The 15,295-nt window shown below is 44.1% G+C and overlaps 1 protein-coding gene across 6 annotated transcripts in view; it reads right to left on the bottom strand.

Moving 5' to 3' along the window:
- Positions 1 to 15,295, bottom strand: part of DDHD2 (DDHD domain containing 2) — a 141,594-nt gene that overhangs the window by 28,622 nt on the left and 97,677 nt on the right. For all 6 annotated transcript variants that reach the window (XR_003857057.1, XM_029603926.1, XM_029603929.1 and 3 more), the window contains exon 14: positions 3,433 to 3,535. Coding sequence is in view for 5 of the 6 variants with exons in the window: in XM_029603926.1 (XP_029459786.1) it covers positions 3,433 to 3,535 (103 nt within the window). In the remaining variant the exon portion in view is untranslated. The remainder of the gene's footprint in view (positions 1 to 3,432; positions 3,536 to 15,295) is intronic.

Below are 15,295 nucleotides of genomic sequence, written 5' to 3'. Positions count from 1 at the left end.
TGAACTTTCTCGATGGAGGTACTTGTTGAGGGCATGTAGATCCAGAATTGGACGAACGCCTCCTGATTTTTTGGGGATTAGAACGTACTGGGAAAGAACCCTAGGCCATGCTGAGAGTAGGGTACTGGTTCTATTGCCTTGGACTGGAGAAGGAGGGAGACCTCCTGTTCCAGAAAGATGGCGTGATCGGATGTTCTCCATGTTGGTAGAGGTGGGGAGTCCAGTGGGATGGAGAGAACGTTGAGATGATAACCTTGAGCGATTATCGCTAGGACCCACTGGTCTGAGGTGAATGTGCCATTTCAACAACAGGTGGCACTCAATCGACCTCCCACTGGTATGTGAGGCAGTGGAAGCTGGCTGCTGCTGCAGGAGTCAAAAACCGGAAGCAGGGCCCGGCTGAGAAGCTGCTTGTGGCTTTTGTTTTCGTATCTGACGAGACTGGGTTTTTTGAAATGGTCTTGTAGAGCGAGTTCTAGCCGGTGGCGGGTAGGATTTTTTCGGATGGAAGAAGGACTTTAGTGTCTTTTCGGAAAGGCTGTTTTGAGGAGTACTCAGAAGGCATCAGAGACAGCTGTCTCAGGGTCTCATGATGGTCCTGGAGTTCCGCCACCGTTCGTTGAATCTGCTTGCCGAACAGATTGTCTCCTACACAGGGCAGGTCGAATATCTGTCTTGCACTTCATGGCGAAGGTCCGAAGACTTGAGCCAGGCCCATCTTCTTGCCGAGATAGCAGCTGCAGATACCTTGGTAGCAGTGTCAAAGATATCGTAAGATGACCGTATCTCATGCTTGACCGCCTCAAAACCCTTGTTGACTAGGGCTTGGAGCTGATCTTGAAATTGCTGAGGCAGGGAGTCTGTCAAGTCTTGTATCTGCTTAAATAAGACCCTGTTATATTGGGTCATATAGAGCTCATAAGAGGCGATTTGGGAGATGAGTATTGAGCCCTGGAAAACCCGGCGACCAATGGCATCTAGAAATTTTTGCTCCTTGCCTGGGGGAAAGGAAGTGTGGGTTTTTGATCTTTGCCCTCTTTTGGACAGATTCTACAACCACAGACTGGTGATCCAGTTGAGGTTTTTGAAAACTTGGGGTTGACTGTACCAAATAAGTGGTGTCAGTCTTCCTGTTGACTGGAGCAACAGAGCCAGGGTGTTCCCAGTTCTTTTTGAGGAGATCCAGAAGAACTTGGTGAATAGGGATGGAGGTTATTTCCTTGGGAGCATCCAGGAATTGCAACAGCTCCATCATTTGATGCCTGTCATCTTGTTCAGTCTGTAATTGGAAGGGAATCAATTCAGACATCTCCTTCACAAAATTTATGAAGGAAAGGTCCTCTGGAGGAGAATGCTTTCTGCTTTCAGTAGGAGAAAGTGGTGAAGGAAGGTCATCTGTGTCTTGTGAAGAATCAACAGTCCAGGTACCGTAGGGATCAGCACCTGCCCCTCTAGGAGCCAGGGCGGGACGGGACGGTGGAATCCCTGAAGGTCCTGGTCTAGGCTCCGAAGGAATCGAAGGAATAATTGGAGGCACCGATGAAGGCATCTAAGCCACCAGAGCAGGCATTGAGGGCATCGATGAATGGATCGGTGGCGCGGACACATCGGCAGGACTCCCGATGGAGGGATGTGGAACGGTGTTTCTCCTCCCGATGACAAGGTAAGCGGAGAGGGCACCGGAACCATCTGTGACCCGGGATCCATCGGTGGAAAAGCGGCCATGAGCGCTTCCATCCTCGAGAGCAGCAGTGCCAATGCTGCCGGAATCGGGTCAGTGTTGGTTCCATGATCGGTACCGGTGTCAGAGGAACTTGGAGTCGATGCATCGCCTTGTCGATGGCCTCCTGAATCAGTCGGTCCAGTTCTTCTCGGAGACCTGGAGCAAGCAACCCCGGAACAGGAGGAGGCGAAGAGACCACAGTTAAAGGCGGAGTCGCGGCTTCCGATCCCCTTTCGGGTGAGGGTTGCTTTGGTGACCCAGTCGCCGAAAAGGTCGGTGCCTTTTCTGGACAGGGTTTGTTCGACGGTGGCTCGGACGATGGCAAGGTCGATGATTTCGCTCCCTCAATGGTCTGAGACTTCCGATGTCTGTGGCGATGTTTCTCTCTGCGATCCCCTCGGTCCTGAGGGGGAGTAGAGGTGGTTGAAGGCCGAGAAGTCGTCTATGCCAGACGGTCACTGGTCGGTACTGGTGCGAAGTTGACCGTGCCGGTTCTGACGATGTCGATGCAATAGATGGCGTATGGGGTTTGAGCACGGAAGAGAATTTCCATCTTCTCCATTCTGGCCTTGTGACCTTTTGGTGTCATTAGGGCACATTTGGTGCAGGTCAGGACATCATGCTCATATCCGAGACACATTACACAGACCTTATAAGGATCTGTTATGCACATGGTGCGATTGCAGTCCGGGCACCGACGGAATCCCGATGCCATGGCCATGAAAAATTTGAGCCGGTCGACGGCCAGTAGGCCGCAAGGGCCAAACTCAACGGGAATCGACCAAAAACGGGTAGAAAACTTACCGGAGTACCACGGCTTGAAAAAATTGAAGGAGGGACCTCTGTGGGGTAAGAAAAGTTGTAGTAATTCCGTGAGGAAAATTCCTTTGAGGAATCTCTGTGGAGCTCCTTAACCGCGTGGCAACTGCTGCGCGGAAAAAAGAAGACTGAAGGGGAACCCCTGCTGCCTGCAGGGTTGGTGCCATGCTGGGCATGCCCAGTAGGGGCCAGTCAAAGTTCTAGAAACTTTGACAAAAGTGTTCGTGATTAGGCTCCATCCTATGATGTCACCCATATGTGAGGACTACCATCCTGCTTGACCTGTGAGAAACAGAGTTACAATAATTATGTAATGGTAAAATAAAAGCCTGCATAACTGTTTAAAATCATTGGGCTTTAACAATGAATCTGAAGAAGGGTGGAAGGAGAATATACAAAAGAGACCCAGCAGCTTATCAGCTTGGTGGAAACTAACTCAAGAGCAAAAATTATTTATCATTGATAACTGATTATAAGCACCCACAACGGCAGCCTGCCAACAGCAGCAACTAGAAACTCAGAAAAATGTATTTTCTTGTTGAAGTGTCAAGAAATACCGCCAAATGGGGAGTTGCAGACTAGCTGTTAAGAGTAATGGGCTACTAGTCCTAATCCCTAGCTGTACTACTGATTGCATGAACTAGGGCAAGTTGCTCAATCTCACCAGTTTATCCATAACAGATTAAAATGTCAACAGGAACCTGTTCCAAGGGGAGACATTACACAAATCCAAAATACTGCTAAATTTTTACTTCTCCCAACAGTGAAACTCCTCTTGGATTTCCAAGCATCTCCAGATGGCTAATGCAGATGCTCAACCTCAGTGTACTATGCAAGGGCATGCACATCGGACTCTGCCATATGAAGGAGCATATCTGCCATGGACTTACCTAGATGCATCCGCTTCCTGCCCTTGTGGTGAGGGATGAGCATTGGCTCAAATTCCACATCCACAGCCACCATGGGCTCAATCCTGTAAGCCACTGGATCAAACTGCAGGAGACATAAGTAAAAAGGAGGGTGAACAGAACTTACCCATGATAGACATGATTGGCAGCTAGCTCTGGAGTCATAACGTGCATTAGAACGGGATAAATCTTGCTGCAATAAACAAGTTTATAAACCACCACCTCCAAGTTTCAACAAGAGCAGAACAGAAATTCATCCAACAGGCTAACTTTACACCATGATCCTTATCTGCCCCTATCCAACTAATACATTGCCATACTCTGCGTTTTCATCTCCAAGTCTTGGTCACTAATGATGCAATAAATGTTACATCTGGCATCAAGTTACCTTAATTTTTTAAAGTATATATTCCTAATTTGCAGCTATCTGATCACAACCAGTCCCCTAGCTCTTATATCTGTGCTTGGGAATATTACGGCCAGTAAATCCATCTTATTTCCCCAGCTTTTTCTTTTTTTTCAGTCATGCAATTTCCTCCTTTTCCTGTGAGCTTTCAGCTCAACTGAACAAGCCCCATGAGTCTTCACAATCACCTAAGGATGCCCCCAGCTTTATGCCCATTTTATTTTTTAAACCATTCAAGTCTAGCCCAGTCATCATAGCGACAGTCCTCTGGCCGAGAAGCATGGAGCACCGTGCTCATCAGAACCAGGCAGTAATGCAACCTTGAGCCAGCTTATAAAGCTGGGCCTCCTCCACTTCCCAGGGGATGTGAACACAATTTTTTTTTTTAGTTTAAAGTTTATATTTTATTTTTTCAGTTTAATTTTCCTGCCATTATCATTTCATATTTATTCGTAATGAAAACTACATTCCACCAAGCATTTTAAGTAACATGAAAGAAATCCTTCTAGTTAGATAAAATAAGCTTTACAACAGATCCTTTATTTTTCTTTGATTTTGGAAATTCATCATCAAATAAAAGGCCAATCTCAGATATAAGAAAAAAAACAAGATTCCTCTTAATTTTAGTCCAGACTGCCAAAAGGAATGAACCATCTACAGTCCCACAACATATTGGTCATGTAATAAGGAAAAGGGTTCATTAACTAGTAGGTTCCATCCTCAGTCTTAAATTTAAGTTGGCATCAGATACGCACAGTGAAAAAACACACAAGGACACTGAGGAGGAAATTTGAATAGACCACTTCCAGAACCTCTCCCATTATTTACTTATTACCACTGTAAAACCTGTGTCTCACCCCCTTTCAATTCCATCCTACCCCTCTCATCCAATTGTCTATAAAAGCCTGAGACTATTTTTGAAGATTCCACAGTTGACTCTCATACTTCCAGAATTTATAGTCTCTTGTAAATCTAATAACAAAATCCTACTACAGATCACAAAGTTCCTCAGTTGGACTCATTTAAACAGATGGGAAGGGAGATTATCCTTCAGGTCTGAGGAAGCCCAAGTATTACCTAAATTTGTCTAATGTGCCAAAATAGACAATTTATTACTGTCTTAATACATCTGGACAGTTCTTGCTCAACTTTGTACAAGTTTTGGCTGCACCTTGATCGTTTAAATACAAAGTTCTCCTTATACTGAGGGATAATTTCTGAATCTTGATGGAATGTCACAGACCAAACAAATGAAAGGTCACTCAGGGTTAACACCTCACCAATGCATATTTGAAAGGCACTTTGTTTACATACATGAGATGCAGTGATTTTACCAACCTGCTTCTTACTGCCACTGTTTTCTACGATTTAACATCCTTCTTCACACATTAGAACGGTGCTCTTCCAACTGTAATTGGTTCAACCCCCCCCCCCCAAATTAACTTCTGGTAATTCCCTTTGATGTATTTAATGGGATTCATTTCTCAAGAATGTAATGCTACTGATATTGCTTTATTTTAACCCGTATAAACTGGTCCCTCCTGATGCAGCCCTTGCGAAACACGGGGGGGGGGGGGACGGGACGGGACTGACATTTCAATAAAGATTTGGCATTTTGGGGGGGGGGCACTCTTTCGCCGGCAAGGAAGATGGCCGCATAGAGGAAACGCTCTGCTCCTGGGACAGCATTCAAAGCAGGACTAAACCCTTAAAAGTAAGCGAAACCGCACAAAAAACGGCGATTCTGCGCAGCCAGGCACATATAGCTATGGCAGCAAAGAAGAAAATGCTTGATCTAAAGCAGTTTCAATTTAGTAAACTGCTGCCGGATATAGGCTGCGATCACGAGGCAGGGCCTGAGCAGGCCGTGGACATCGAGGGCGTACCGCAGCTATAGGGAGCTGAAGCCAGCGCAGGGTGAAGCCCTGAGTGGGCGGAGGCCTCTGCCCAGCTCAAAAACGACATACGTGGCTGGTTTATTGAGTTCAGGGCTGATTTAAAAGCGCATAAGCAGGAGCTTCTGGCTTCTATGTCAGATATCTGAGACAACATAGCAAGCCTGGGTAACAGAGTTGATGAGCTTGAGGGGAGAAGTGATGCACACGGGATGGCTTTAAATAAAGTTGCAGCTCAGCAGGATGCTCAGGATGGTGAAATAATGCTTATCCAGGAAAAGCTTGAAGACCTGGAGAATCGCTCTCGGCGGTGTAATATCAGGATTCGGAGAGTCCCTGAGGCCCCAGAATATAACAATGCCCTGGAAGTGGCAGGATTAATCTGCAAATCAATCCTTCAACCAAGTCATGAGCAAGGAGAAGCAGCTGAGGGGCCTTCCGCTGAGAATGTTACGATAGAAAGGATGCACAGGGGCCTTGGCCTTAGATCGGACTCTAAGCCCAGAGACATTATCTGCTGCCACAACTTTCTTCAAAAATCTAAGATAATGGACACAGCTCGCAAGAAACCTTCTTGGATATGGGAAGGCCATACATTGAATATATACCAAGACTTAGCTCCAACTACACTCCGCAAAAGATTTGAATTGAAGGAAATAGCCTATCTGCGTGCAGAAAATATACGATATCGCTGGACTTTTCTATTTGGACTTCAATTCACAGTAAATTGGGTTGCCAGCCGAGTCAAAACATTAGCGGAGGCGATAGGTGCCCTTAACAAAGCTGGTCACCAACCAAACATCACAGCTCCCAAGAAAGACACCAAGAACCCGAAGATGGATGACCATCCAAAATGACGAAGGGTGGGAAAAGGAGGGAGCCGGCTGCACCGCCATTCTGAGGATTCCCGTTCGGCATTGTCAGATCAAGGATGATGCCACCGGTTTAGCACACCAGTCTATGACACTGCTGGTATAGCCCTTGCCTGCAATTTCTATCATGGTTAATAGTGTGGACCATTACAATCTCTAATTTCTCTGCAACATGCCATCTCAGGCTACGCAGGATATGGGGCTGATGAAGTAACTTGAGTAGTAAGCATGTTAGGATTGAATGTTTGAATGTTATAGTTTAAGGGTTTAATAAGTTGTAGATGTCTCGGGAGGGGGGTGAGAGGGGGTGTTCCATGCCGGTAAGGAGTCACTCCCAGGAGAGGAGTTATCACCTGGGAGTCACGATGGGGTGATTCCAAACGTAAGGGTTTTCTTGGGTTGTTCTCTTCAGGGGCCACTAGTACTCACTACTGTATTCTCTGCTTAGCTAGCTGTCATTTTAGAAATAAATTTTCCTCATGTCCAGGTTAAGTTCAACTGTTAGAAGCCCACATACAGGTGAGCATATCATGTCTTTGAATGTGAAAGGCCTTAACCACTTCCGCAAAATGTTTTTGCTAAATCAAGAACTTCAAACACATAATATAGCCATAGCAATGCTACAAGAGCACACCTACAGAAAAGGCTTGAGAGGGTACTCTCGCTATGTCACTACCCATCTATGTATCTGGCCGCTAGCACAAAGAATTCCAAATATGCAGGGGTGGTCATACTGATTACTAAGGATTTTGTACATGAAGTTCTGGAGCTTGGGCGAGACCCCTTAGGGTGCTATGTGCTACTAAAAATCAGAGTGGGGAAAACGGTAGCCACTTTAGTCAGCCTCTATGCACCCAATATCGGACAAGAAGTTTTTTTTAAATCGTTGGATGAAATATTACTTAAGCATGCTGAAGGTTCCCTAATTATCGGAGGGGATTTTAATGTGACCCATAGCCCCACCATGGATAATTCCACTCAGATATCAACCACCCTGAGACTAGTTCGGAAGAGCCTGTCTACCCCTGATCTCGCATTGGCAATTGGGGGATGGCTGGAGGCAAAGGAATCCGCATTCCAGAAGTTATACATATTTTTCTCACGCCCACTAATTATATTCTAGGCTGGACTATTTTTTAATAGACACACAAACTCAAAACCGGGTGACTGATGCTGGAATTGAACCCATTGAGTGGTCCGATCATTCTCCCGTATGGGCTCAGTTGCACCTTAACACCCAGGATCAGGGCCAAAAGTTCTGACGGCTAAACAAAGGTCTCCTCAAAGACTCCGATTTGTCCAATCCCTGGGTCCAAAATTGACTATTTTCAAAATAACGTTACTGATTCAACCCCAGCGTCGACAGTATGAGAATGCTCAAAAGCAGTCACTCGGGGTATCCTTATTTCGCATGCATCCTTTTGCAAAGGAAAGTACTCACCTCGGAACTTTCGCAGCTAACATTGCAGCACATGCAAACACTGGGCCCTACGTTATTACAGAAAATAAATAGAGTTAGGGATGCACTTAAAACGCTGGATGATTATGCACTCGCTTTTCAATTGGAATTGACTAAGCAACAATATTATGAAGGGGGCAACAAGGCCGGCCGTTTGTTAGCCAGACGTTTAAAAGCGGTCCTTGCCCAAAATAATATTACTAAAATAAAAGAGCGGGGAAAATCTTATTACTTCATCTGAAGGGATTAGAAAGTGTTTCACCAATTTTTATGGTCATTTATATAGTAGAGATGCTGACATTATAGGGAGCGAGATAGATGACTATCTAAGGGACTTGCCCTTCAGACCATTACGGAAGACCAGCAGGCGTTTTTAGATGGCCCTATTCTATTATTCGAGGTACAACAGGCGATTAAAGCCCTAAAACCGGGCAAATCTCCGGGATTAGATGGCCTGACCGGAAGCTACTACAAAAAGTTCTCTCATATTGTGGCTTACTGAGATGCTTAATCCCCTTAGGGGCGTGGATTCCCTAACTAACCATGCTAATGTAGTAGATATTAAGTTCTGGCTAAACCGGGCAGGGATCCAATTCACTGTGGGTCTTTTCATCCGATATCGCTCATCAACTTGGATCTTAGCGCGCATATTGGCTGAGCGGTTGAAAGGCATTATCCCCTCATTAATGTATAATGATCACGTAGGATTTATACCCGCCTGAATGGCCAGCGATAATAAATCAGAAAAGTAGTAAATCTGATAGATTGGGTCCATCATCAGACAGATACCTGCTGCACTCCTTGCCATTGACGCAGAGAAGGCCTTTGACCTTGTGCACTGGCCTTTTCTGTTTCAGGTACTAAATAAAATGAACTTTGGTTGACCTTTTCAAAACTGGATTCAAAAATGATATGAGCGGCCCCAGGCTAGAGTGAAAGTAAATGGGGGATATGGCCCGCTGCTTGATATACAACGGGGCACTTGTCAGGGCTGCCCCCTTTTGCCCATACTATTTGCACTTTTTTTAGAACCTTTTGCAATGACTGTTAGGCGGACAGAAACCATTACTGGAGTGCAACTCGAGCGCTTGCATTTTAAATTTTCCTTATTTGCGGACGACATCCTTTTCACACTGACTTGATCCTGAGGTATCATTACAGGGGGTTATGACTGCTTTGGAGAATTTCCATCGGGTGTCTGGCTTTAAAGTGAACCTAGAAAAGTCGGAACTATTAAATCTTAATTTGCCTAGTCCGATTGTTGGGAGCATCACAAAAACCTTTCCCTTTAGATGGGAAAGAACCTCTATTAAATACTTGGGGGTTCAAATTGGCTCTCATACTTCTCAACTGTATACCCTTAATTACAATCCGCTATGGGGGAAAAAAAAAAAAAAAAAAAAAAAAAAAAAAATCGATAAAGACCTGCACAATTGGACTAGGGAGTATTTTTCATGTATGGGGAGATTAGCGATTATTACCTCGCTTGCTTTACTTCTTCTCTACTATACCAATTTTTATATCTTCTGCCATATTAAAACAATGGCAAACAAAGATTTATGGTTTTATATGGTGAAAGACCACCTAGGGTGGCCAGAACTACTTTATTTTTACCCAAACTAGCAGGGGGCTTGGGAGCACCAAATATCATTTGGTACTACGCTGTAGCGCAATTGCGCTTTCTGGTAGATTTATATCATAAGGTTGATATTAAACAATGGGTTCAATTGGAACAGGCGCAGGTGGGTACCATGCCTCTCCAGGCACTTCCGTGGCAACCCAAATCTACTTGGAGACCATTAACATATTTGACGTCAGCCTTATGAACTACCTTACGATTGTGGAAGTACTGGAAAGCTAAATTAGTGGGGAATTCTGCCTACCACCACCTATCTCGATTATTTCACAACATTACCTTTCAGGGGGGCATAGGTAATCCCCAATTTACCACTTGGGAGGAGCAGGGGATTTTCACCTTTGGGTATGTCCTCATGGGTACCACTATCCGCAAATATGAGACTATGAATATACCGGGGTCATATGGGCTCGGACAGGTACTTGCTTTTGCCCAGGTTCGATATTTCTTGCTAATGCTCATACAAGCTAACACAGTACATCCAGTGAAAACACTTTTCAAGAATTATTGCGAGCACTCAGGTAAAATGAAGGGTATTCTTTCCAAAATATACAAATTGTTGAACAACCACACTCCATATTCTGCAGCTCATATAAAAGCATGACAAAGGGAACTGGGAGAGGAGATAGACCATGAAATTTGGGACTTAATATTCTTCCAGATATCCAAAGTGTCGATTACTGCCCATAACAAGAGCAATGTTATAAAATTTTGTATAGGTGGCATTTGACTCCAGACAAATTACACAGAATGATCCCTGCGATTCCCAATGTGTGTTGGAGGGATTGTGGACATATATCGCTACCTATTTTCATGTGTGGTGGCAGTGCCCAAAGGCGGCTTTGTTTTGGAAAGGAGTTTATGACTGGTTAGCCAGTGTGATTACGGGAATAGGTGATATAGACCCTAAATGTGTCTTAATGTACCTTTGGAAGGACCCACCAAACAAGCAAATAAGTTCTGCACCCAGGTTTTTCTGGCAGCTAGAGGGGAACTAGCCAGGGCTTGGAAGTCACCTGATCTTCCCTCTCTGGCAGTAGTTCTTCATAGTTTACATAGTCATTTTTGAATGGCTCGCCTCACGGCAGTGAAACATGACACTATGAAGGCATTTAAGATTACTTAGGAGCCTATGATCATGTGGTTACAAGCCCAGGAAGATTCCTTTCTCGGGACATAGAGTTCACCCTTGGATTATGGCTTCTATTCAGTACAATATGGACATACCAGATTATTATTATTATCATTAGCATCAGCTAAACACAAGGAATGCAGAGACTGAGGATGTTGTAGACTATATTTTAATTTCTAAAATTATATTACATTCTTTCTTTTAACTGTTTGTGTGTATGGAGCAGAAGGGAGGGGGATGGGGAATTCTATACAAACTACTATATGGAAAAATTGTACATATTTAGATGTTAAAGCACTATACTCAAATTGTACATAGCATTAATTTCTGGACTTATCGTATTTTCAGCATTTGGGGCTTGCTGTACTAGTTCTATATTTACTCTAATTGTTGCCATTAGCAGGTTTGTTACAATATCTGAAACTTTCATCATGTGTTACCATAATTTTTATGTACTTAATGCTATGTTTAATGCAATATATGTACTACAAAAAAAAAAAAAAAAAAAAGATTTGGCATTTTGGAATTCTTGAACTTTTCCTGTTTACATTTTTTTTCTGGTTTGTTTTACATGGACCTTTGCAATTTATACCTGTTGGATTGCTTTCATATTAGTGTGTTTGTTCATCATGCCACAACTGTTGTGGGTTTAATAATGGATTTAAACTATAATGGCATTACTCAGGTATTATTCCACTTAATTTTGATAGCTTTCTCCAAAGCATGAAAACCCCCCCAAAATACACAGTCAAACCCATTACTGGATGATCTCAGCTGACTAGGCAGTTTTACCTTCTAACAATAACCACCTAGGTCTGTCGGTTCCTCCTCCTCAAATCAGCCAAAAACATCCCTGGTGCAAAATATAAACCTGATGATAATCTAATAAACTGGAAAAATTCATTCCTTCCTTGTCCTTTGGCAATTTCAAATTTGTCCAGCACAATTCTCACCATTTTACCTTCCCATAAAAACTGTTGGGGGGGGGGGGGGGAAATCACCCAAATATTTATAAAAAGTGACTGGAAAGAGAATTGGAAGCATACTGAGAGAGCATGAGAATCTCAGTAATATAAACTTTTATTATTTCTATTCTCCCCCATCATGAAATAGAAAGTGGAAACTCTCTGGAAGTCAATTTTTGAACTTTGCCCTCAATCTTTTTCCTATTGGTAGACATCGTGTCATCTATAATCAGCATAAAAGGTATTGGAATACCCTCTGGGGACCACTAAAATGGAAAACTGAACAAAATGACTCCAGAAATCAACTGACTTTATAATCTAATACATTTGAGTATTGCCAAATCTCGATCTCTGTTTATTAAATCTCGATCTCTGTTTATTAAAATTTCTTAATTGCCAGCTGTGCAAGACTCTAGGCGATGTACAATAAAAACACATACATAATTACAACCACAAAAAAAAAAAACAGCATAAATAAAAACATACAATAAAATTGTTCATTCTACCAGCTCTAAAATTTTCATAAGGAGCACCCAGATCAGGCATAAGCCAAATTAAACAGGTAAGTCTTGAGTCCTGCTCTGAAGGTCTTAGTGTCTGTCTCAAGCCTAAGCTCCACAGGTAAGGAATTCCAGAACCGTGGAGCAGCAACGGAGAGGGCTCTCTCTCCCTTGTCTCATGAAGCCGTGCTTGTTTATGGGATGGGACTTCAAGCAGACCTCTATTCTGACATCTTATATTAGGAGTTGGAATATAAACCTTCAACAAGGCATTAACCCATCACAGACACCTTATACTTCATTTTCCACTGAAGGGGAAGCCAATGCACATCAAAAAGAACTGGTGAGATGTGCTCACGCATGCGTGTACCAGAGATCAACTTTTACAAAATGCGGCTGCTAGACTGAAGAGGTTTCAAAGCAACAGCTGGAAGACCCAAGTAAACACACTGCAATAATCAATTGAAGGTAGAATCAGGGCCTCAACAACTGAGCGAAAATCACTAGCATCAAGCAGAGGCTTTAAGCCACAAAGTAGATGTCATTTGAAAAAAAACAAATGAACACAGATCTAATGGTTACCAAGTTGAAACATAGAAACATAGAAACATAGAAATGACGGCAGAAGAAGACCAAATGGCCCATCCAGTCTGCCCAGCAAGCTTCACACACTTTTTTCTCTCATACTTATCTGTTTCTCTTAGCTCTTGGTTCTATTTCCTTTCCACCCCCACCATTAATGTAGAAAGCAGTGATGGAGCTGCATCCAAGTGAATATCTAGCTGATAAGTTAGGGGTAGTAGGGGTAGTAACCGCCGCAATAAGCAAGCTACACCCATGCTTATTTGTTCTACTCAGACTATGTTATACAGCCCTTATTGGTTGTTTATCTTCTCCCCTGCCGTTGAAGCAGGGAGCTATGCTGGATATGCTTGAGGTATCAGTTTATTCTTCTCCCATGCTGTTGAAGCAGAGAGCCATGCTGGATATGCATCGAAAGTGAAGTATCAGGCACATTTGGTTTGGGGTAGTAACCGCCGTAACAAGCCAGCTACTCCCCGCTTTGTGAGTGTGAACCCTTTTTTCTTCTCCCCTGCCGTTGAAGCAGGGAGCTATGCTGGATATGCGTGAAGTATCAGTTTTTTCTTCTCCCCTGCCGTTGAAGCAGAGAACTATGCTGTATATGCATAGAAATAGAAGTAACAGGCTTATTTGGTTTGGGGTAGTAGCCGCCGTAACAAGCCAGCTACTCCCCCCTTTGTGAGTGCAGATCCTTTATTTCACATTTCCTCTTGCTGTTGAAGCTAGAACGATGTTGGAGTCACAGTAAGCATGTGTATGTTTATTGAATAAGGGTATTGTCTCCAGGCAGTAGCCATCATTCTGGTGAGTCACCCACTCTTCATTGGCGGCCTCTTGACTTTATGGATCCACAGTGTTTATCCCACGCCCCTTTGAAGTCCTTCACAGTTCTGGTCTTCACCACATCCTCCGGAAGGGCATTCCAGGCATCCACCACCCTCTCCGTGAAGAAATACTTCCTAACATTGGTTCTGAATCTTCCTCCCTGGAGCTTCAAATCGTGACCCCTGGTTCTGCTGATTTTTTTCCTACGGAAAAGGTTTGTCGTTGTCTTTGGATCATTAAAACCTTTCAAGTATCTGAAAGTCTGTATCATATCGCCTCTGCTCCTCCTTTCCTCCAGGGTGTACATATTTAGATTCTTCAATCTCTCCTCGTACGTCATCCGATGAAGATCCTCCACCTTCCTGGTCGCCCTTCTCTGTACCGCTTCCATCTTGTCTTTGTCTTTTTGTAGATACGGTCTCCAGAACTGAGCACAGTACTCCAGGTGAGGCCTCACCAAGGACCTGTACAAGGGAATAATCACTTCCCTTTTCTTACTCGATATTCCTCTCTCTATGCAGCCCAGCATTCTTCTGGCTTTTGCTATAGCCTTGTCGCATTGTTTCGCAGACTTCATATCATTAGACACTATCACCCCAAGGTCCCTCTCCTGCTCCGTGCACATCAGCCTTTCCCCCCCCCCATCGAATACAGTTCATTCGGGTTTCCACTCCCCATATGCATGACTTTGCACTTCTTGGCATTGAATCTCAGCTGCCATATCTTCGACCACTCTTCCAGTTTCCTTAGATCCCGTCTCATTCTCTCCACTCCTTCCGGCGTGTCCACTCTGTTGCAGATCTTAGTGTCATCCGCGAAAAGACAAACCTTGCCTTCTATCCCGTCCGCAATGTCGCTCACAAAGATATTGAACAGGACCGGTCCCAACACCGATCCTTGCGGTACACCACTTAAACCCGCTCTCTCTTCAGAGAAGGTTCCATTTACCATCACACATTGTCTTCTGTCCGTCAACCAATTTGCAATCCAGGTCACCACCTCAGCACTCACTCCCAAGCTTCTCGTTTTATTCACCAGTCTCCTGTGCGGAACCGTGTCAAAAGCTTTGCTGAAATCCAAGTATATGATATCGAGCGCTCTTCCTCGATCCAATTCCTTGGTTACCCAGTCAAAAAAGTCAATCAGATTTGTCTGACAGGATCTTCCCCTGGTGAATCCATGTTGCCTCTGGTCCATCAATTCTCCGGACTGTAGATAGTTCACTATTCTCTCTTTCAGCAGTGACTCCATTACTTTTCCCACCACCGAAGTGAGGCTGACCGGTCTGTAGTTGCCAGCCTCCTCCCTGTTCCCACTCTTGTGAAGCGGGACCACCACCGCTCTTCTCCAATCACTCGGCACCACTCCCGTTTCTAGGGATCTATTGAACAGGTCACACAGCGGAGCTGCCAGAACATCTCTGAGCTCCCTCAATATCCTTGGATGAATCCCATCAGGCCCCATGGCTTTGTCCACTTTCAGGTTCTTTAGCTCTTCCCACACATTTTCTACTGTAAAAGGATTTTCATCTATTCCACTTCCCACCAGTTTTTTGTTGTGTAGAGATGGTCCT

Source organism: Rhinatrema bivittatum, chromosome 5, assembly GCF_901001135.1.
Source record: "Rhinatrema bivittatum chromosome 5, aRhiBiv1.1, whole genome shotgun sequence".
Lineage (NCBI taxonomy): Eukaryota > Metazoa > Chordata > Amphibia > Gymnophiona > Rhinatrematidae > Rhinatrema > Rhinatrema bivittatum.
Note: the sequence above shows the minus strand (reverse complement) of the source record. Positions and strands in the feature narration are given on the sequence as shown.